The sequence below is a fragment of the Hemiscyllium ocellatum genome, chromosome 48 (assembly GCF_020745735.1).
Source record: "Hemiscyllium ocellatum isolate sHemOce1 chromosome 48, sHemOce1.pat.X.cur, whole genome shotgun sequence".
Lineage (NCBI taxonomy): Eukaryota > Metazoa > Chordata > Chondrichthyes > Orectolobiformes > Hemiscylliidae > Hemiscyllium > Hemiscyllium ocellatum.
The window spans coordinates 19,002,244-19,026,772 of NC_083448.1; the positions used below are offsets into that span (position 1 = coordinate 19,002,244).

A 24,529-nucleotide genomic window follows, 5' to 3' on the forward strand; every position below is an offset into this window, starting at 1 on the left:
CTGGAATTAACACTGTATAACGATGACCATGAATACACCGTCCATTATCAGAAAAACCAACCTGAATTCACTCAAGTCCTTTTGGCAAGGAAATCAGCCAGCCTTCTGGGTCTAGCCTATGTATAACCCCTGAAGCCCAGTCTTGTGGGTGACCCTTAATTGCCGTTTGGCTAATTCAGGATGGGCAAGTGACCCCCTTGTCTCGTATTCGGTCATTAAAAGCAGTATACAGTAGGAAAAGTCAATGGAATCCTGGCATTGATTGCACACGGACTGGATTATAAAAAAGGTGTTCTCACAATTATATCAGATATTGGTGAGACCACACCTGGAGGAGTGTGGACAGTTTTGGTGTCCTTACTTGAGGAAGGATGTGGTGACACTGGAGGCAGTTCACAAAAGATTAATCAGATCGATTCCAAGGATGAAAGGGAGGTCATACAAGGAGCCTTAGAACAGCTTGGGTTTTGTAATTACTCGAGTTCAGAAGAATGAGGGGGGGATCTCATTGAAGTATATCAAATGCAAAAGGGTTTGATAAGGTGAACTCTGAACAGATGTTTCCCCTTGTGAGATTATCTGTGACCTCTTGTTCAAGACTAAGAGTCAGAGGAATAAAGTTCAAAACTGAGATGACTGTTCAAAACTGCTTCTCTCAGAGGGTTGTGAATCTGTGGAAGTTGTTACAAAGCTGCTCCCTTTTTCCTGAAAGCTGTTCCTTTTCTCAAGGATACTGTGTCCTTGTTGTTTTTCTGAGGGGTTGTAAACAGCTCCTGGTTCCTATTTGACTGGTTTGGTGGAGAGATTAAAGGATATTGAGAGGCCTTTTTGTTTATTTGTAAACAGATGAGACTTCAGGCCAAAGTGGTCACGGTTTAGAAGTGACCTGTATAATGGAAGGGAAGTGGTCAGCTCTCTCGCTGGGCATTTCAGTCCAGAACTGGTTAGGAGTTCAGCTGGGAGCTGTGTGAAAACAGGCTCTCTCTCCTTCTGCCCTTCCAACTTCAACCTGAAAGCATCTGTTCCATTTTTTAAACTAGGGAGTTTGCTTATTGGGACTGTTGTATGTATTCAGAACAACATAATCAAGTCTCGTTTGGATAGACAGGTTCTGAAGGGGAACTTTATTCTGTTGTTTGTGTTTCATCGCATAATTTTGTGAATAAATGTCTGTGTATTTTAAAACCTGGTAGTCAACCGAGCTAATTTCCTTCAGGTAATTTTGACTGGACACTTAACGAAACAAGTGGCAAAGTTATGGTCTGGGCTGCCTGCTCAATGATGGTTTGAGTGGTCTGGCCTAGTCCTTAACACAAACACTGCCCCAGACTGCAGTGGGAACAATAAGAACAATTCAACTAACAGATGATTCAAGACAGACAACATATCTGTTTATCAGATGGATAAAGGGCTATAGGGAACACACAGGAAAGTGGAGTTGAAAGCAGGCTAATGTCAGCACTGATCATCTTCATAGAGGAGCAGGCGGAAGGGACGAAATGTCTCTTCCCACTATGTTGCTGTATAAACATGGAGAGGGAGGATGCAGTTGACCTCGTTATCCAGCTCTGCTTCAGACCCAGTCACCACCGCCTCCCAGCAGCAGAAAGCTGGCCATCTGCTCAGTCCCTCCAAGATTCAGCCTGGTCATTTATACACCATGCCCGTTGGTCTGTTCAAATCTCACCTCGTACCCAACGATACACTGAGAGGGGTGTGCGCGCGCACGCGAGAGAACCTCAGGAGTGGGTGAACTACACGAACAGTTCCTCCAACACAAAGCTTGGGAAGCAGGAAGGATCGATGGAAAACTGCAAAAGGACAGGAGGCCGTGGGAGGGAGGCGAGTTCAATAATAGGCAAAGGGTAGACACGAACAGAAACAAAGAGCCACTGCAGCAGGAGCCGCTCAGTGATCATCATGAACCACTCCAGCTTCACACCAAACATCTTCCAATCACAATCATCAACTTCCTGATGGGAACAGAGAGAGGAGAATATTCCTGCTCCTGGATTATTTAAGCATCAGTCTAGATTAAGACTCTGAAGATGTAATTTGTGTTGTTTCAGTGTATCACTGAGTGTGAACTCCTCACCACATGAGGTACAAAGAAGGGGCCACAGACAGACAGAGGGGTGGGGAAAAGCTGAAAACAGCAATAGTCTGACAGGATGAAAAAAAAAATTATTTCCTGTCGATCTCCTGGAAGCAATGGCCAAAGTGGATCTGGTCTGATCAACATCAGAACCAAAAATAATTGCAATGAAGACAAGTCACTGGTTGTCATGGCAATGTATCTGCAGAGGTGTTAACAAAATCAAGAGCAAATACCCCGTCTCCTCAACTGTAGGGGTCTCAACTGGAAGTATTTCACGGATTATTCCAGCCCCTTGATGGGTTGGACACAGCTATTCAAACCACTCCATGTTGCCCATGGTGCTTCCCACAGCTAACCAGTTACCTGGGCATCCTGCTTGGCTTGTTGCTCATCCACAGCATTTCCTTCATCGCGGTTTCCCTGTCAGGCAGCAAACACAGTTTCTGTCAGTCATCAGCACACATGGCGTGTTACAGGACACAAGTACTCGACAGTGCAAAAAAAAAAAGGTTCATTTCCTGGCACTCAGAAGTCACACAGACAGGAAGTAACCACATGGTAACCCCTGACTCTGACTGGGTGTAGCTTTCATGTGCACACACAGAGCTGTGATTCACCCCAACATCAGCTCTGAGACCATTCCACCCAATAGCTGCAGCCACTGGTAGTCAGAATTTCAGGCTGACCACAGAGAGCTGTCGGCACTCACTGGACCACACTGTCCCACTCCTGATGCTGCACAATATTCCACTCAGTGACAAGAGCCTCTGGTCTGAGCCCCCAGGTTTTAACTGGGGCAGATGGTAAAAAACACACACGAAACTGGCCTGGTTGGGACGTGGGGACTGTCCTATGTGGAAATGACCAATCTGAGGAGTCTGGATTCTCTTTAGTATTGCAACCAAAGAGGTGAACGCACTGGGACACAAGATTTTCTAGCAGTTTCACTGATAAACTCAGCAGAAGTCCCTTCCTGCTGGGTGGGAAACTTCAAAACACAGGAGCACCTTTTAGCTCAGGATAAAACAGTTGATCACTTTGGATGGTGAGTAAGAGACATGTCTTCACTCAGGGATTGTCAAGCTTGAGAATTCTCTGTCAGAGGGTGGTGGGGACATGGTGGCAGTGAAGAGGCAACAAGATGCAGTTGTAACCCAACACAAGTCAGTCATCATCCCATGGAAGGGACTTGGGAGGCAAAAGAGGGAGGAACAATTAAAAAGATAAACTTGGACAGAGATTTGCAGTACATCCTAACAGCAACACCAAAATATGATACGTGTAAGGTGAAGAAAGCTCAGTATTTCCTTTAGAGTCTGAGGTCATCAGGAGCAATAAAAGAAGTTGCTGGAAAATCTCAGCAGATCTGGCAGCATCTGAGGCAGTGTTAGGGCCAGACAGAAAAAGAGTTGGCATTTTGGGTCCAGTGATCCTTCATCTGAATTTGAACCTCAAATGTGAACTCTGCTTTCTCCTTGGAGATGCTGCCAGATCAGGGTTTCACCAGCCATGTGGGGCACGGTTTCAGATTTCCAGCACTGAGGATTCACCAGGTGTTTGGGGTGACTGGGACCAACACTACTGTTTTATTGCTGCCAGTTGGAGTCTCCATGGAGACCAGAGCAGAGTAACAAGAGGTAGTGTCCAAGAGAGACCTTCTCACCAAATCCCAGACATGGAGGGCACTGACACCTGACTATGGGGCTTGGACTCATTTTGTGGCCAAACTGAAGTTGGGACATGCCTCCTCTCTGCCAGAGGATGGTAGACAATAGGTTAAGTGTTACTGACCTAGTCAGAGTGCATCATTTGCAGACAGTGAGGCAAGGTCCTGCCTTTGAAGAACAGCAATGATACAGTCACAAATACATAGCCATCCAACTCACCAGCCTGACTTGGAAATGTACTGCCGTTCCTTCACAGTCGTTGGGTCAAAATCCTGGGACTCCCTCCCTACCAACATGGTGGGTCATCCCACAGCAAGTGGACTGCAGTAATTCAAGGAGGCAGCTTACCACCACCTTTCTCAAGGGTAAATCGGGATGGGCTATCAATGCTGGCCAACCACTGTCACCCAAGTCCCACAAAACCAGTTTAAAACAAACAACTCCATAGGTCAGGCTAAACAGGCCACTTTCCAGATTCTCTATACAAATGGGCATCACAACAACTGCACCTAAAAGAGTTGTATGCATTACTGAAGAGGTTTGAAGAGCTCTTCCCCAACACAACACATGGGCTGATGTTACATTGCTCACTCCCTGTCAATGTTCAAACCGTACTTGGTCACCCTGGCTTCATATCCAACGGAAACACTGGCCAGTTCTTTCTGTCAAGATGACGACTGGATTTTCTGCAGCTTCAGTCAAAGCAGATCCCAAGGACAGAAGAAGCTTTCTTGTCACAGCACAGAGTTGGCGCGAGAGAGAGAGAGCGCGTGCATGCCAGAGAGCGCAAATCTACCCAATCCAGCAGCTCTGAAGCCTCACTGAAGGGCAGGCCGATTTCTGCTGGCTGCTCCTTACCGTTGCCAGGGACACCAGCACCCTTTGGAACATGGCCGAAGTATCCCCACAGATGTCATCTTCCAGACTTTTGCCATACTCTGCAAAAGGGGCAGAAAAAAAAATTCAAGTATGAGCTGGACAAAGGGACTAAACAAACTAAACATCAATAACATGTCAGGCCCTCACCCACCTTAGACTACAACCAGCATACTCCACCTGTCCAAGAAAGATGACCAACAATAACAAAGCAACTGCTGTTCAGATGCTACCATTGAAAAATCATCAATCCTGAGTTCAAATCCTGTCATCATCTCTGCCAGAAGATGGTTAAGTGTTACTGGCCTAGTCAGAGAGCATCATTTGCAGACAAAGAGGCAAGGCCCTGTCTTCATCCAAATTCTCACATCCTGCAATTTACAACCCAGAGCCATTTTGGTCATCTTCCAATCCAATGTCTCACCCTCACTCACCCAGAACCTGTCCTAACTCTCAACAACGGTTCAACAAATCAGTAACCCCCATCCCAGGACAGAATCAGGTGTTTGGTTGTTTTCGTTCAGTGAGCTAACATGGTCAGTCATTGAGAGACATTTGTATAGGAGCTTGGATTTTCTTGAACAGAAGGTTGTTTCACAAGTCTAGTTTAAATACAGCAGACACTTCTCCAGATACAAAACAGTCACAGCAAAAGCACAAAACCACTGGTTGCCATGATTCAAGAGCAGAAAGGATTGACCCACTCTCTCAACTCTTCAAGCGCCATCTAACTGCTCACAGCTTCCTTCTTATGGACAAAGATAATCACTCCATGAATCCGTTGCCAAGTAGATGTGAGCCAATCAACCTCCACGTTCCCAAAGCCCTGAAGCTTTCTACAACAACTCTCTTGACTAGAAAGGTGCACCAATGAATCCCTTCTGCTCGAGGTGACTGGTTCTTCCATTGCTTCCACAGGATAAGCTAAACTGGCTTTCCAGGCCAACAGTGCTATCTTCTCAACTAACTCAAACCAGGACATTTCTTCCCTTCAGGAGATTTTTCTGAATGTACAAAAAGGAAATAAATGGCCTTAGACATTCACCCAAGCAATCATAAACGTAACAGGATTATTAAACTGCCCATTGACACCACAGAGACCAGAGTCACCTACTTCCCAAAAAAAGCTGAATTTCACCACAGCCAGGTCAGAGAATCTGACTGGGACAATCTTTTTTTTAAAAAAATAAAAGAAAAATCACACAGCATGTCCCCAGCCATTATAACATTGCAATTTCACAAAATTGTATTAATTCAAATAACGTATGTATGACAACAACCTGAAGCCCTCCTATTCATAGGATCATATGACGCAGACACAGATCCTTTGGTCCAACTCATCCACACCAACTAGAAATCCCAATCTGACTTCCCCCTACCCATCACTTACCAGAGGTGGCCCTTACCCTTCAGAACTCCTCGTGCTCATATACCCATCCAAATGCCAGAATTTTACCAACCTTCCCCCACCTCCTCTGGCAAACCTCCCTAACTGCACTACGCACTCTCCCTGGTAAAGGTCTGACGAAGCTATTGGTCATAGCCTAGTGTATTCAAGTCTGGTTACACTCAGTGCAAGAACTCTTCAAAAAAGATGACATGTTGTGGATACATCAGCATCACTCTGACCGCTTCACAGCATCTCAGTGCTCTCCTATTTGGCAACTCATCCTCAGTTTGGAAAGGGGCAAGAGGACTGAAGAATTCCTCACACAATATACAGCTGCTTCATTCTTGAGGAATAAGACGAGGACTTTACCTTTCTTGTAAGCAGGAACAATTTGCCGGATTTCGGCGTTGCTCCGTGCAGCCAAAATTTCAATTAAGCAGCCTTCGTCAGTCCCAGCACCCTAGGGACAAAACAGCATTAGTTAGTCCTAGTTTGCTTTCAGATCTCAGAGAAACGTAACTGTACTGATAATGGATTCAGTGTTCAGCTCACGACGGAAGGTAGAAAGTGCCCTGAAGACACTCCAAGACTCAGAATCAATTCAAATTGAATATAGCCTTTGCAGTTTCTGTATCACAGCAGGTATCCCAGGCTGGAGATTAAAAAGCAAGCACAACATGACAAAAGGAAAGGATTCCATTCAAACGGTGCAACTCTAACATGGCTGAGAGACACACAGGATTAGGTTTCAAAGTCCTGTGTATAATTAATCACTCCTGGAACAGCAATTGTTCCTTCACTAAGTGAAACAGCCAATTTAACCCAACAAACAAAGTACAATGATGGCACAGGTTCAATTCATGGATTGCTCTTTTGGGGCAGGGTTGGAAGGAGGCTTGGTGCCGTTCAGAAAGGACAGAGTGCTCGCAGAGTTGACTTTCAGGTTTAATGTTTCCAAACGATGCTTCACAGGACGATAGGCAGCTTGGATTTGGTGTGGAGGTTAAATCTGAACCGAGAGCAGGCATGATGCATGAGCTGGTTTCTGTGCTAACTCTCACACAGAAAACCCACCAGCTGAGTGTGTGGACAGGGAATCCGATCGTGATGTAGGATAATGTGCCATTTCTGGTCATGCACTCAGATCAAAGACTCCTCAGCCAGACAGAAACAAGATTCAGTGCAACAGCTAAACCCAAAAGGACAGGCGACGATAGTTGAGTCAACCCTGTTGGCACCAACCTTGCAGGACCATATTTCTTATTTAACAATCAATTGATTCTAACTTCAAATATCAGTTGGACTGCTTTGTGTATAGGGCCCTGAACAGAAGGGTAATGTACCACATGCTAGCAATCTTTAACCAGAGGCTGTGCTAGCTCCCACTGGGGGGGGGGGGGGGAAGTAAACATCACCCACAGCACAAACATGAGTCAACAGCAGTCATGCCAAGAAACTCAAATCGTTTTTCCAACAAGTCTTCAAACGTAGTACAGATTTTTAGCCAAGATAAACATGCTTGGATCTCAGAAGGAACTATTTCTTCAATCTTGAACAGCAAAGGCACTCCTCAAACTTCAGGAAGTAAACCAGCCCCAGGGAAGGCAGTTGACGGTCTGAAAGATATCAGCTGGCCTTCAAATTCTGAGAAGGGTGAATGGTGGGTGGGGGAGGGGGAAATGTCACTCAGATACCAAGGTCTCACAGCTCTCCCGACAAAACGGGTTATCGGTTTCCCTGACCCCGATTGCTGGGATCAGGTTCTCAAACTGTTCAGTCTGATCGGGTACAACTAGCAGCAACCATACTGAAGAGAAGCAAAGGAAGTGGCCATTCAGCCCCTTCAGACTGTCCTACTATTCACCAAGAGTAGTGTTGATCCGTGGCCTGAGTACCTGCAGCTGCCCACCATCTGAGTGAATATCTTAGATGAAGAGAAATACAGAACGCAAAGATTTTAACCTAAAGTGTTTCCATTTGTGGAAGGGGAACTTCCATACTGAAGTATTTTGGAAATTTGACTGGAAAAAGATCGGGCTTTGATTAATTTTGAAAACAGGGCCATCCCTACCCTCTCGTGGGTACTTCATCTCACCTTTAAAGAGATTTGTGTCACACCTGCAAAGATTTGGACAGATCAATAATTAACCAATTCCAGAGTCAGAAAACATGGCAGCCATGTTTGATACAGCAAAGATTTCACAGATATCACACCAAGGAGGGAAGGATTTGGCTTTTTCAAGGAATTCAATAAAAAAATGGTGTTAAATTTCTTGGTATAGTTGCCTCCATCCCTCCAAATTGACCATTTAGAGCAAACACAAGGTGATCAGAAGCAAAACTCCATCTCCTACTGTCTCCACATCACATGGAGAATCCACTCTTCAGACACACCCCAAGAAAGACAGAGACTAATCTACTTTCCCAATGCTTATGTACTACTGATTCCGGTAAACATTAGAGAGCCACAATGGAGGTCCGATAAGCTCCACTGCCTGGATAGGAATAGAGACATTTGTCAACAGAAATGTCGGAGTCCACTGGGAATAATATGCCCTCTGTCTGCAGATACCCACCCACACAATGTACCTCCCACAACGTTGAAATATTTACTGAGTGTTCACACCAGGTCACATACCTTGATGGCCTTTTTTAATTCGTGCACATCGTACATGACAGGTGTCATCATCAAGCCAAGCACAACCTGCTCAAAGTTACCAGATATTTCCGACTTCAGGTCACTGATCAGGTCCTGATAGAAATTAAACACAAAAATTGGACACCATGTTACACAATGGTCCATGAGTGCTGAAGACACACACACACACACACACACACAGAATCACAAACAAAGACAGTGCTCCCAAATATTTGCACCGTGATAAAAACTGATGTGAAGGAATGGAATGAGATGGATCAAAAATCAACCACAGGGGAGTTCCTCCCTGTTAGTTTTCTCCAACACAGTCAGAATGCTGTAAATCTGACTCCAGCAAGTGGCGGTGACAGGAAACTCCCTCAGCTCCAAAAACACCTCATTGGTTTCCTTATGTTGTATCCCTGTGAGAGAGTGACAATATAGGGGGTGTGTGTGTGTGTGTGTGTGTGTGTGTGTGTGTCTAAGTGTCCTAATGACAAAGCACAGCTTCTGAATGTTTGCATGTTAGTTAGACAGATGTAAATATCGCCAAAACCTCTTGATGCACATTCTGAACAGCTCAAAAAAAGGGAAAAAAAAAAGTGCTGTCAATATGGAATTGTGGACATAAATGTAAAGCTACTGGTAACCAATTACCAAAAGCACATGGAGATGATGAACTCCATGATCTCAGAAAGAGGTCAGAATCACTCATTTGCACGTACTTGTCCTTCCCAGTCTCTCTCTCTCTCTCTCTCACACACAACGCAAAGCTCCTATTTCTGATACTTGTTCACAATTTCTCTAGCACACACACACACTACCCAATTACAGACGCCCTGAGTGGCTGTACAGGGTCTCTCATCCAGAGGCTCCACAGTGACACTGCCTCATCACTCAGCTGCAGTCCACACTGCCTTCAGGAAACCAGAAGGTAGAGGAGGAGAGACGGAGCAGGCTGGCACTCTGAGTCACCAGGCTGAGGGATGACTTGGACACCTGTAAAAACTGGGGAGGGGGGTTTGATAGGGTCGACTTAGAGAAGGACATCTTTCCACTTTTGGCAGCAGTCTACATCAGCAGCCATCAAAACAAGGCAGTGTCATGGCCAAATACAAAACCAGCAATTTAGGTCACACAACCTGACGGTTCCCAGGAACGGGAGGAAAAACCTTATTCACCCATAGGGTGGTGGAAACCTGGAGCTCACTTCCTGTCAGGGTGGGACAGACAGAAACCCTCAGAGTGGGGAAGGATTGAGATCGACACTCATAATGCCAAAGGCAGACAAAGCAATGGACTGAGTTCTGGGAAATGGGTTTTGACTAGAGATGTGGTTGCTTTTTCACATCATAGACTAGATGGGCCAAATGGACTTGTTCAGTGCTATTGACTGGAGACAGAGAGGGACACAGAGAGAGACACTGAAGGGGACACTGCTGATGGGTGACAAGGGCTGAGGAACAGATCCTGTTGTGTACCAACACAGACTCTGCAGGCCAAAAGGCAGAGAAATTTGACATGCCCCAAAAATAAAATGATGAGAATGTCAAAAAATAAAACATTTGACTTGGCTGTTAATGGTCAGCAATGAACAAACAAGTCAGTTTCCCCCACAACGTGAGCCCGGGGACAATTGCCCTTTGTTCAAAAGCAGAGGTCATGTTTGAGTTCACAACACAAACAGTAAGAGGATTCTGTTCATTGCAAAGGCAGCATGCAATGGTGGGAAGTGGGAAGACTGGCCTGTATCCAGTGGAGGGGATCACTGAAAGGAGACAGACTGTGCTCGGTCACAACACACCGTACACAGACAGACAGCAGGAAGTGAATGGCCACATGGGCTTTGGGGTCAGCTGAGGTGGGGGGGGAAAGAAAAAAAGGGGGAAAAGACGTGGTAACAAAAGGTCAAATGTTGGGCGTTACAATGAGGATGGTGTGAACACCATGCACAGGTTGTGTGTACGTGATGGAGCTCAGGAGCTGGAGGTGAACCACATTGCTTTATTTCTCTAACTGGTCATTCCTTACCCCGACATCCTCATTTGGTTTTCTCTCCACTATAGCCATCTAGGACTGCAGAATGTTTCAAAATCAGAGTTTCAGTTCCGTTTCTTGGGGATTCGTGGAAACCTCAGTGAGCTGACTTTATTAAGTGAAGGACAGACCAAAACACAACTTCCTCTGCCTGAGATAGGAAGATTCCCCTGAGACAGGAGCAAGTGTTGCACACGGCCATCTCCCAGCTCTGTCCAAATGCTCAAAGTGGACACTGGGATACTTGTGTTAAGTGCCCAAGGATTCAACTGGATGTGAATAGGAGATAGAGGAAGAGAAAACTACAACAGCTACCCCAGTGCATAACCTTCAGGTCAGCAGACAAACCAACAGACCCCAATCTCCCAGGATAGACAATAGCACTAATGGGCCTGTTGTGTTGACTTTATCATCAATGTGGCTTCGGTCTGTGAGATAGGATTAATGGAGACCTCACACTGGAAGCAAGCCTATGAATAGAGATATTTCCTTTGTATAACTAACTATCAGCTCCAACAAGTCCGAAACACACAGTCAGGTGGTCTGGCAACCCAAGGTGATTAGCTGAAGGCCTGTAGTGGAAGAAGAGGATTCTCATGAACATCACCCAGTCATACATTTCTCATGGAATTCGCAAAGCTGCAGTCAAAAACCCATACCCTGCCAAAAGCAGTCTTGTAGTCTGCTTTGATCTTCTGTCTCTGGGCATTAGTTCTTCTGGCCAGGACCTCGATGATGGCATCCTCATCAGTACCTGCACAGTAACAGAACAATTTCAAAACCAGCTCGGCATTACCTGCTCTCAAATGCGTCATCTTAAACTTTTTGGAGGTGCCGGTGTTGGACTGGGGTGTCCAAAGTTAAAAGTCACAACACCAGGTTATAGTCCAACAGCTTTATTTGGAAACACTAGCTTTCGGAGCGACGCTCCTTCCTCAGGTGGGAATACAACCTTCTGATGAAGAAGCAATGCTCCGAAAGCTAGTGATTCCAAATAAACCTGTTGGGCTATAACCTGGTGTTGACTTTTAACTTGCAAATTAAATATTGGCATGTTTGGCCGTGGAAGATCCTAGTGGAAAGCTTGCATACTGTCATCAGACCAAGGAACGTGACTTTCACATCAAACACATTACAACAGAGCAGGATGCTATCAAGCCACTATTAGCGCCTCACAGTGGTTGAGAACACAAACAGCTGCTCATGAATTGACATCAACAGGTTTCTGTAGTATGACTCAGAAATGTGGGTCCCTTGCAATATATCCACACACACACACACACACGCAGCCAGATAGTTATTGCCCACGTCTGTACGTGGCAGTCTTTCCCATGCTGCTTGTCCAGTTCGGGTGACAGACTTGCAAATTGGTCCATGAATGTTCTGAAAGTGCAAACCAGAAACCATGAATGAATGCAAAGTAATCAGAACCACTCAGAAGGATTACTGATTATCGTGTACAAAGTACACAAACAAACATTCAGTCCCTGAGGCAGGGACACATCATTCCAACAGGGAGCCACACTCCGATCTGCATTTCTTCCAGGACTGCACCACAAGAATGTACAATGTGTTCCCCTTCGCCATGTCAGAAAATGACTCATTGTAATTTCATCATTTTTTTCATTAGTATGGACCTACAACATGCATTTTGAAAATGTCATGGTTTGCAGAAGTGTGTGGTGGTTGTTAGTGAGGGCAGTCAGGGGGAGGAAGTTTGAGGTGGTGATGTTCGAGGTCATCTGAAGATTATCTATCACCAAGTGAGAAGGGAACACTGTCTGTCTTGTTACAAGTGCCTGAGTGTTACCAGCCACACAGGAAGTAGTGGACACCGAACCTCCAGGCAAGCTAACACGATTCAAGATGCTCTGACAAGTCTGCCTGCCTCCTCCTTTAGAGGAAGAGATGGACCTAGTGTTGGCAGGGGAGGAGACAGAATGATCATTACTTATTGTCCCAAGGTGGTCACAACCTTGGCAGCAATAGTTCAGTAACCTTGCAGAGAGATTTTACATTTCACGAGAATGGTCAGCTAACTGGCTGCAGGAACTAGACTGCATTGCAGAACCTGAAAGGAGAGGAGGGATCACATGGAGATCTACAAGGAGCTCCAAGGATTGGTCAGGACCTTCAAAATACGACGCCAACTGGAACAATTGGAACGCAGGGAGGTGGGGGAGGGGTGATGTCAGGAAGCACTTCTTCCAAAATCCTCTGCTAACCCAACATATTGCTGTACTGGGCAATAGTGGAGATGACTCAATGGGCTGAGTGGCCTGTGACTTCTGGTCAAAATGTTCTCACACACACTAAACAATGTTGTATTTGAGAAGGGTTTAATGGGTTACAGAATGCATGTGAAATATTAACCAATCACTGACTTTACACGGCACAACAGCAGAGAGGGGCTGAATGGTCTCCTCCTGGTGCTATATAACGGATGGAAAATACTAGAGAACAAATTGCAACAAGAGTCGGTGAAATAACTGCACACAGGCTGGTATCCGGTCTGTAAGCCACCCTCTGTTTACCAGTACACTGGCTGTGACCAGCCTGCTTGGCATCAGTCCTGGAACGGAGCAGATTCTAAACCTCCTGGTTAGATCGGTCAGCCAGGGCTCCCTGATGGAGGTCACTAAGTTGGGCCAAATCAATGACCTTATACTCAAAGAGATTCACCCCAGTCCCAAATCACAAAAGGTCTGGTTTCCATCATGCATTGTGACAGAGGGGTGGAAGTGAACTATCACTAAAGATGGGGGAATAACATCCTCACCACATCACAGAGCTGTGACACCCTGAGAATGACACCTTTGTTAAATCAAAGGGATTGGTTGAGATACAAACCGAGCCCCTTCATCGCCTTTCTCAGTTTGGCTGCATCCTCCTGGGAATTGAATCCAGGGAATTCTCGAATGGTGCCACGTTGTCCAACCTGTTACAAGAAAAATCAGCTGTCACCATTGGCAACGAGTCAGTTCTTCACGCTCATTTCGTATTTGGGAAAAGCTACCTGCTTCCTCTTGTCTGCACGGTGTGTGACTGGTCAAGGGGTCTCAGGACTCCAATTTCTAACATCACATGAGCTTTTCAATGTCACAAGTCCATCTCAAAAACTCGGTGTGTGCTGACAGGACAGCAGGTGGAGGATAGTGTGGGACTCTAACTATACCTCCCTGACTGCTTTCCCCTCCCCTTCGTACCGACATGGCTGAGAGCGTGGATGGGTTAGCTTGTGCTATGTGAGCCTGGGGGGGGGGGGGGGGGGGGGGGAGAAAGAAGGGAGATTACCCAGCAGGAACTTGGCAATGCCAGAGAACACACCCAACCCAGGAACCAAGCTGAAGACATGATTATTAATGAAGGAGTTCACAGACTCAAACCTTGGCTGGGTAAACAGACACAGAGACACAGCGTGTTAGGAACACGGAACTAAAGATGGAATAGAAAAGCAGATCCAGACTTCACCAGAGCATTGGAGGTTGGTGTCAATCTCTGGGCAAGATGACGACAATATGGAGGGGGGGGGGGGGCGCGGGTTTCAGTTCATGTCTGCTGTTCGGTGCTAAGACAGGAATGAAGCAGAAATGACACTGAACCCTACGGGGTGGGCAGCTGATGACAAGGAACTGGCATGTCACTGCCACTCAGGACAATGCAGCTCAAGGTTCAAAATATCAAACTAAACTCACCCACAGAAAGCAGCCTCCTGCTGCTGTGTCCACAAATACACAGAGGAAGCAAAGAAAGAGACACACACACACACACACACACACACACACACACACACACACACACCAAGGACAAAGATATCTCACACCCATGCACACTGCTATTGAACATCAAAACAAAGGTCAATTCTTGTCCAGCAGTTTGTCACACCATGGCAGAGTAACCGTCAGTTACCAGCCAAAGGCATCAGGACCTTTCAGAGGAAACTCCTGCTCATAGAAATGGCAGCGCTTCTTAAAAAAAAAAGTGAGTCCTGCAGCTTTCTTCCTCCTGTACTAGAGGATGGTCCCCCTGACAGTGCAGCACCTCCTGCAATGCTGAGGCACTATTGTTAGGCTTGGTGATATGCTCAGAGTGGGACACCCATACATAACCTGCTCACTGACACCCAATGCCAATGGATGCAAGTGGGCCAATCATTGCTGGCCAACTCTCATTGTCAGGTTAGGTCCCTACACAAGGAGGGTCACACTGCTGCTCCCTGTGCTGTCTGGTCTCCTCGGTTACATTACACTGACCCAATACCAGTGCACTACTGGTCTCCACAAACTGCGCATAGGGAAAACAAAACAAATTTGCCAAATCTCTTGTCAAAGCCAGGTCATGGAGATCAGCCATTGTTAATATAGGCATGGGGCGGCACAGTGGATCAATGGTTAGCACTGCTGACTCACAGCACCAGGGTCCCTGGTTCAATTCCAGCCTCAGGCAACTGTGTGTACAGTTTACACAGTGTCCCCGTGTCTGCATGGGTTTCCTCGCACAACCCAAAGATGTGCGGGTCAGATGAATTGGGTGTGCTCAATTGCCCTCGGTGTATCAGAGATATGTAGGTTAGATATTAATCAGGGGCAAATATAGGATAATAGGGTAGGGGTGTGGCTCACTCAGAGGGTCAGTATGGACTTGGTGAGCTGAAGGGCCTACTTCTACATTGTAGGGATTCTAGTTAAGCAAGAACACGGGTACAATTTCACAAAACGTGGGTTGGGATCACCAGATATATAGTCTCCAAATCAGGGAATTACCAGTAATGATACAAACACCAGCTCTCCCATGTCAAAAATGAATCCATGAAGGGAAAAAAAAGTGCTCCCCAAACGAAATCAAACATTGAAAAGCTATCCAATTCATCCCAATCAGCTACTCTGGGCCCCTGTGGAACTATCCTGTTCAATTCCTTTACCTGGGAAACAAGAAGAATTGATTGAAATTCCTGCCACTGCAGGTAGCTGACTCCATCAAAGGTCCCATTTGTCCTTTGACTGGCCAGTCCACTGCACGTCCTCTGCTTGCAAACCTTTCACCCATACTGGACCCCGACTCACATTATAACTTACACAGACCCCGTTCTCTGCTCTCCCCGGCCCAAGTGAAACTGTGGCTCGGGTGCCAACACTGACATCAGGAGATGGGACTGCCAGCAATCTGACTGTGTCAGTGCCATGTTAAGGGTGGACGAATCTCTGTTCCAGTGAATACCAGAACCTCTCAGTACTCTCCTAACTGCAGGGAGTTCCCTATGGTAACCAGAGCAATGTAACTCTGAACCCAGTCATGATAAAAATAGTCAGGGTGAATCCACAATGTGGTTGGCCCACCCTACAACCACCCCAGAGAAACAGTAAAGGCAGCCTGAGTTAATAACTTCAAGCCAGTGATGTGCATTTGGAACAGATCAATGTTAGCCTGGCCTTTACCCTGTGGCCAGTTGCCAGGGTTCAGAGACCGGTGATTCTCTGTCACTCGGGTGACACTGTCTCACTGCAGGAACAGTGGGCATAGCTTGCACAGGCCTGAGTTTTAATCAGAGAGTTTCTACTTTGTCCCTCTTTCAGCATGGGGGGGGGGGGGGGGGGGGGGGGGGGGGGGGGCGCCGGAAAAACAGCATCACGACTAAACTGATGAACAACGGCACTGAAAATTAAAACACCTCCCAGGTTAGCCCAATGCAACAAAGCTGGTCAAGGGCCAGGCGTTGGCATTAACGGGCATAGCTGGAAGCTGTGAATAAGACACAGGAGTGGAAGTAAGGCCATTCGGCCCATCGAGTCCACTCCACCATTCAATCATGGCTGATGGGCATTTCAACTCCACTTACCCGCATTTCCCCCGTAGCCCTTAATTCATCAAACGCTCAACCCAAATGGCACTCCTGTTCTAGCACAGACTGGTTGGCCAAGGAGAGAGATGAACAGCAGTTCCCATTCACTCAAGCTGGCACACCTAGCTTATTGGTACGGTACTTCCACATGTTGGTCAAAGGTGCATTGCACTGGTTCTCCCTCACAGGAGAACACAACATCAATGCTAGGCCATCTGGAAACTCCATTCTGTGTATAGATTGGGAGGGAGGGGTTGGGGATAAGGAGCAGTGTTATAAACATGACAGCCAAAGTGGGGTTGCAAGAGGGACATGTTCAGATTTGCCTGGGAATAGGGACCTAACAGATACTGCCCAAGGCAACCATGAGGGAAAAGGCTTTTAGGTTTTTCTTATTAAAAACCTGTCGTACAATGAAAATAGAGTAGCCTGTTCTCCCAGTGGAGGGAAGTGGAGAGTTTGGTTTAGTTTTAGTCAGGGACCCAGTGTAAAGAGGAACCAGGCTTCAGCAATGATCCCTGGCTGATCCCTTTGGTCTCTCGGAGTTCTCCCTCCCCTGTAGGAACCTGCGTTTGAAGTTATTTTTTGCCACAGGGTTCTGTTTGCGGGGACGTTGCAGGAAACCTGATCAGCTTTGTTAAATTGTGGGCGATATTTTTTTGGTTGGGTTTTCATAAAGTTGTTCTCCTAAATTCTGTTTTCTTTTGTTGACGTTTCTTTTAGTGGGGAGTAAATAAATAGCTGTTTCTTGCAGCCAAGTGGTTTGATGAGCGAGTGCATCGCTCCTGGAATATCCACCTGGAAGTCTGCCGAAAACAAGCAGGGAAAATTAGGATCTGGGTGACCGTAAAAATGTTCTGAAGCAGTTTGGCCTGGTCCCTAGTATGTTCCCTCCAAACATGACAAAGACACTTCCTTGGTTGCCCCTTATACTGTCAACAGCATTCGAGGTTTGGCATCTCTTTCTTTTCTAAGGATCCAGCAGCAATGTGATGGGCCAAATAGCCTAGTGCTGTCAAGTGCAATGATTCAATTCCAAGCATCTTTATCATGTGCCTCAGTAACCTACTCCTTCACAAGGAAAAGCTGAACATGAACAAATTAAAACCAACTTCCTCTGAATTCCCATCACAACAGCTCACCCACAAGCACCTCCATACACAAAAGCGACATTTCTAAATTCAGACACAATAAAAAGCTCCAAAACAAGCCGCTTTCACTGCAGGCTAATTTCAGGGACAAACAATTCTTTTGTCTTAAAGACAAAAAAAAGGTACTCCTACTTTCTACCCAAGCACAGCAGCACCAAACAGTAAGCTACAGGTTCCAATACCAATCTGCAAAAGACCAAATACAGCAGGAGAAACAAACTAATTGTGACTTGATCTTAAAATGCATGTGGAGGTTTTTAAATTTGGGAGCTTGGATTAAGCCGAAGAACGAAAGGGTTTACATTTTCAGTTGGGTGAACTGACAGGCTCTTTCTAGAAGGATCAGAAAGTGATTTGAAAACAGCAAACTTTAAGACAGCCTTTCAAAGAAATGATGGTACTTGATAAAATCAAGTCACATCACTGAGGACAGGAGTTTGTTACTCAACGTTTGGGGAGTTAAGTTTTACATCCAGAAAACAGATGGCTAAAAACCAATCACAGTTCATTTGCAAGTTTAGTATTTCCACCAATGGCTCAGCTTTTACATTGCCTTCAGGAGGCAACTAAACTCCACAGGAATTAGTTGAGAAGAGGATGCCTGAATTGCTTCCTCAGTTCCAGGCTGATGTCTGGACCGAGTCAGAGTTCATCTCGCGTCTCACAGACAGAGAATCAATTGTGGTTAAAGTGCACAAGTTCAGCAAAACGAGGAAACTGCTTTTGTAAAGGATATTGCAGCTTCAAATTTAATCAGCTTCCCTTATCTTCGCAGAGATAAAGGCGACAACACTGTCAGGTACAAGAGCTCATGGTTTAGGGGGATGGTGAACAGAAAAGTGTAGAAAGAGCACTTGTCACAAATGGGCCAGGAGATGGTACTACTGCTGGTCACCATGAAACTTAGCCTGCTCTCACCACACAGACTCCCAGAGAGACAGCACCCAAAGTGCAGGCCACTCAAAGACTCACTTATACAGCCTTCATTAAGTCAGTACTGCACTGTTGGAAGACAACGGTCGTCAAGAGGAGGAAGAGAAAAAGAAACCTGGGCTCTCACCAAAGCCCAAGAGTCAGCCACAGGTCAGGGATAGGGACGTCACATTGAAGAGGTTCTGGAAGGTCATGACAATGCAATCCAAACCAGTGCAAGTCTCAGACAAGATCAGAGACGAATGATTTAACCAGTCATCAGTACAAAAATCACAATTTCGCTCACAACTGTTTCCACACACACACACACACACGTCCTCAACCTGGCAAGCATTTTCTACGTCTGATCCAACACCACACCAACTTCCTGTGCAGTGGGGCCAATCCCAAACTGTACTCAGCCAGTGTCCAATAATTCCGGTGGACAGGAGCAGATGGTGGCCATCCCGGAGCTGCAGTCTGCTCCATCACATTGTGATCACGATTCATTATCGAACACAGCACCCTAATCCTGCTCTGCCCCCATATGCCTGGATCCCTTCAGTCACAAGAGCTGGATCAGCCTCCTTTTTGCTAACATTATAATGTTCTGGCCACAACTCCTTTGCGGTAGGGAATTCCACAGACTGAGTGCTCTCTGGGTGAAGAGACACTGGAACATCCGTCCTGTGTTCACCCTGACTGGTCCGGTCAGAATTTTCTCCGTTTCTAGGCAGATCACCCTCTGCTCAATCTTTCCTAAACTCCAGTCAGCAGAATTCTGACTAACTCGGTCTCTCCTCCTCGGTCAGTCCTGCCATCCCAAGAAACCTCAGCTGTACTCCCTCCATCACCAGAACATCCTTCCTCCCAGACGGAGACCAAAACCCCACACACTATTTCAGGAGTGGCCTCACCAAGTGCAGCCAGACACTCCTGTAGCAGGAATCGAACCCCCTCACTGTCAAAGGCCCATGTACAGTTTGGCATCTTCACTGCCCACTGTACCTGCACACTCCCGTTCAGAGACTGGAGTACCCCAGGCTCACTAAACATTCCCCTCTCTCCATTTACAAGCAAATCATCTGACTCTCTTTTTGCCACCCAAGTGTACAACCTCACACATTTATCCACATTCACCAGCATCAGCCATGCACTGACCCACTCCCAGTCCAATTGATACTGCATCATGTCTGCACCCTCCCACCCAGCTTCCTGTCTTACATTTACATCCCTCATCTAAATCTTGATTATGGCATCCTAGTATGGATCCATACTGTAACCCACTGCCTGCCAATCAGAAAGACTCATTTATTCTGATCTGTATTTCCTTTCCGGTTTAGTCACCAGGTTTGTATCCATTGCCTAGCCTCCCTTCAGTACTGGCTGCACAGAGTGTAGTGAGCTCAGTGCCATGAAACACACTGGATGGAAGGGGGCTGATCAGGAAGCTGATGAGAGCAATTGAGTTAAAAAAAAATCACAGCACCAGGTTATAGTCCAACAGTTTATGTGGAAACAGTAGCTTTCCGAACACTGCTGACAACTACCTGATGAAGGAGCAGTGCTCTGAAAGCGAGTGCTTTCCACTTAAACCTGTTGGACTGAAACCTGGTGGTGTTGAGAGAGTTTTAACTTGACCCACCCCAGTCCCAACACCAGCACTTCCACATCATGGTCAATTCCCCAACATGCTTAAAACACCACTGCCATGTCTGCATTGTCCAATGTGGTGTAACAATGGGGGAAAACCAGGTGGACTCTATCAGGATCTCTTTTGGGTCCATAGCCCATGTAGGAAATACCCAAAAAAATATTAAATTTACAGCAAGCCCCAAAAGCCATTCAGTAAGGTTCCATGAGGACGATGATATCCCCTCGAGTTGAGACAATTCACTTTTGTGGAGATCGAGGATTGGATAACAGACAGGAAGGCAAGAGCAAGATTAAATGGGCCTTCGTCTCGTCAGCTGATGAGGGAGTAGATTTATTGCAAGTGTCAGTGCTCAGTTATCATCTGTATGACTGAGAACCAGAGCTCAGAAAACCTGGAGGGGAAGACAGATTGAAATACAATTGTGAGGAGGTATGGACACGTGCAGGAACTGGGGAACACAGCAGGTGGTAACAGCCTTTACCAGTTGGACTGCCCTCCTCTTTTCACCCAACACACACTTGTGTTGCAGTATTGTTTTTCCTGACACTTCAGGGGGAAAAAGAAATCAGTCACTATTATTACATTCCCTCCTTCAAGGGCACATATTGATCACAGAGACACAGAGACACAGAGACACAGAGACACAGAGACACAGAGACACAGAGACACAGAGACACAGAGACACAGAGACACAGAGACACAGAGACACAGAGACACAGAGACACAGAGACACAGAGACACAGAGACACAGCTCAAGTCTCCATGTTTAAACAAAAACTAAATACTTGCATTAGTCCAAGTACAGCTAAGATTCGCTACTGCTCCCTGGGGTAAGTAAGTTCTCCAATGACAAGACACTGAGAAATTGAGTCCCTAAGCCAAGGGATTTAGGAACTACGGACGATGTCATTACAACCACTAAAATTTACTGTGGAAAACAAAATGAATTCAAGGAATAGTCTCCTCAGAAAAAAGGGTCATTAAACCCGGACTTGTCCAACCTCTGCTGATCAATAGCATGGGTTCATTGATCCCAGAACAGTGACAAACAGGTTTCATTCACAAAGTCAACAGCAGGCAGTATCACAGGAGCTGCTCACTGACTGGTACCATGTTTGAACAATGGATTTGTCTGCTGATAACATTGCACAATGTCCCAAACAAGTGATTACAGTTTAACTGGGAAGAAACCAAGTCAATGAAACCTTTGACTCTCTTATTGATCTCAGTCAATTCCACTAAATCTCATCTCATCAATTCATCAGCAGGCAGGGAACTGAAGAGACAGTGAAGGAAGGAAGGTTGTGTCTGCATCACAGTACTTACAGCTGCCATGGTAACAGATCGAACAGAAACGTGTCCTCAGGGAAATTCTGACCTGCGGAGGGAGAAGGGAGATCAAAGAACAAACGCTGTTAAAAAGGTTCATTTCAGACAGATAGTCAAGGTCCCACAATATTGAACAGCAAGGGTTGCTGACGTGACCCATGGGGAAGCATTCAATGACATGGTCAAGAATATACCCGTTACAGACAACCAACCAACCAACCAGGACATCCCATACTGTCATGGGAACACAGGTTGACCCACTCCCTGTCAGATGCTAACCCAGGGACCCCTCTCTCCCCTTTACCCAACCAAAACACACCCGCTCACCATCTTGGGCTGGTTGTGACAACATCGATTGGTCCTTCAACCAAAGGATTTCCAGTGGATTGGATTGCAGTCTGTCTGATAACCACACTGCTGCTTGGGGGGAACTTAATGCGAGCAAGCTGCACACTGGGATTCTTTCATTTCTGTCAACCCAAACTAAACACTTCTCTAAAAATACTTTTAAAATACGTGGAACCATCATTGAGCAGAACCAAAACTTCCTCCCTGCTCCATTACTAAATGAGCAATGGGACTTTTTCCCCCCTCCTGGTCACCACCAGTAAACTCTGTGCTGTCCAATCAATTTATCTACCTGTAATGCCCACTGCAAACCATCACTTGCACCCCCTGCACGTTTTGGAGTTTGAGTTGGAGGGGTACAGTGTTGAGGCACAGTTCAGTGAAAAAAATAAAAGCTGCCAAGGTTACATCAGACCACGGAGAGAGACACCAGATCAGCATGCCTCAGGCAGAGAGAGAGGTTGAGAGGTGGAGCCCTTCAGGGTAACCTGAGCCCAATGCAGGAACCCACACAGTTTCCATCACTCTGTATATAGTGACCCAGACATCCAGCCGAACTGAGCTAAACCAACTGAACGTGTTCCAGCAGAATTCATGGAAACATGCATAACGCAAAGGCCATTCAACCCATCCCAGGCCTGGCCAGCCCTTGAAAGGGCGAACCAACCTCTTCTCCTGATGTTGTGACTGTCCTGAGGTCAGCCAAGCAGACCCTGTGGAATGGGAGATTTGTGACTGGAGCTGTTAATCTGGTCCAAACAGGGAGCTCTGGCTCAGATAGAAACAGGAGTGTCCCCCCTCTACACAAGCATCGTCCTTACCAGTCTTAGCTGGTTACTGGTTCACTGTTCACCTGCTGGTGGGAAAGATGGAAGAAACTTCTGCACAATGGTATCTTTTTTAACCAGAGTCAGTGGACCCACACTGACACAGGTAAAGACAGTGTCATGGGTTCTGCTCCCTCTCTGGGCATGCTCAGAGCTAGCTAGGTCAGTGCCATGCACTATGCATTGGTAATGAAGGGTCACTTGGTGATGGCCTAACAGTCTGTGCAGTTTTTGGATCTCCCAGCATGTAAATTCCAGGGGTGGACCCAAATGGAGCTGAAAGCCTTGGTCTGACGCAGCAGTGACGCTTCCATCATGTGTAGGCTCAGGGTCACTGAACACGAGGTGTAGGGGCCTCACAGATCTCCCAGTCACTGGACTGAGCTCCACATCCGGTCTCCTACACTTCACCTCCATACAGTTCCAACATTGTCCATCAAACCACCAACCTCCCCTCCCAGCCTCCAAACACCATGCAGAAAATGGGTTGCTGGAAAATTGGGCATGACCCTTTCTTCAGGAATGACCATGCAGAAAATGACCAGGATTCATGCTTTGAACCATGACCACCAGACTGCACCCATATGCATCTGTGTCTTTGGTCATGAAAGGATTCAACTTCAAATTACTCTCCCCCTTACCATCCATGCTCCACCAAAGCCCTGGCTGTGTGGCAGGAATCCACTGCAAGGGCTCCCACCTTCTACTGTGGCCAGTGTCACAAATACTTGGGCATCACAGTGGTCAGCACTGCTGCCTCACAATGCCAGGGACACTGGTTTGAATCCCATCTCGGGCGACTATCTATGTGGAGTTTGTACATTCTCCCCGTGTCTGCGTGGGTTTCCTCCGGGTACTCCGGTTTCCTCCCACAGTCCAAAGATGTGCAGGTTAGGTGAATTGGCCATGCTAAATTGCCTGTAATGTTCAGGGTTGTGTAGGTTGGGTGCATTAGTCAGGGGTAAATGTAGAATAATGGACTAGGGGAAAGGGGTCTGGGTGGGCTCCTCTGCAGGGGGAGATGATGTGGGCTTGTTTCCACCCTGTAAGGATTCTGTAGGCTGTAAGAAATGGCAGCATGGCTTGAGAAGGCAGGAGGGATGACAGAAATGGAAGCTTCACTTCAGTAATCAGATGGTTAGGAGAGTGGGAGTGTTTCCTAACACACAGTACATGACTGACCTCAAGAAAAGCAAATGAGGACGACAATGGGAATCTTGTTTAAAACCTGGAGATTTGAATACAATGAACAGAAGGTGAGGTTTAATAGCTAACTGAATGCCTCCATTCGGAACACCGTCTGCCCCACTCCCTTACTGTACATAACTTCCCGAGTCATCAGATCTCCATCACCTGGCACTGACCCTCCCAGCTGCCATTCACAATGAGACAGACCAAACCCAGCATTGCCAATGGCTCGATCATTTCCATAATGACCTAGTTTGGCCTCTCTCAGTACAGCACGCATCCCTTCCTAAGCAACTAACAAAAAAAAAAGTGGATGGGAGGAGTGGATTATCCTGATCACTTACTGCCACAAACTGGTTAGTGTTGTTACTGGGAAAGATTCCAGACAGTTGGAATGTGGAGAGGAGGCTACACCTCTGGATGACCAGTCCAGGAACAAGGTCACGCTGTTTAAAATTCCCCAGTCATTCCAGAATTGCAGCCTGTATAGATGTGCAGTGAACAGCAGGATTTCAGGGACAATTATTACAGTAACTGAAACAAAAAAAGAATTCAGTATTTAAATGGAGCAG

At 46.4% G+C, this 24,529-nt stretch overlaps 1 protein-coding gene across 1 annotated transcript in view; it reads right to left on the bottom strand.

Annotated features, from left to right (window-relative positions):
* The window catches only part of anxa4 (annexin A4), a 47,124-nt gene that overhangs the window by 15,808 nt on the left and 6,787 nt on the right, over positions 1 to 24,529 (bottom strand). Inside the window, exons 2-8 of the mRNA XM_060856347.1 lie at positions 21,592 to 21,643; positions 13,557 to 13,644; positions 11,366 to 11,460; positions 8,670 to 8,783; positions 6,401 to 6,491; positions 4,624 to 4,703; positions 2,462 to 2,518 (exon numbers count right to left, since the gene is read on the bottom strand). Coding sequence (XP_060712330.1) covers positions 2,462 to 2,518; positions 4,624 to 4,703; positions 6,401 to 6,491; positions 8,670 to 8,783; positions 11,366 to 11,460; positions 13,557 to 13,644; positions 21,592 to 21,600 — 534 coding nt within the window. The 5' untranslated portion in view covers positions 21,601 to 21,643. The remainder of the gene's footprint in view (positions 1 to 2,461; positions 2,519 to 4,623; positions 4,704 to 6,400; positions 6,492 to 8,669; positions 8,784 to 11,365; positions 11,461 to 13,556; positions 13,645 to 21,591; positions 21,644 to 24,529) is intronic.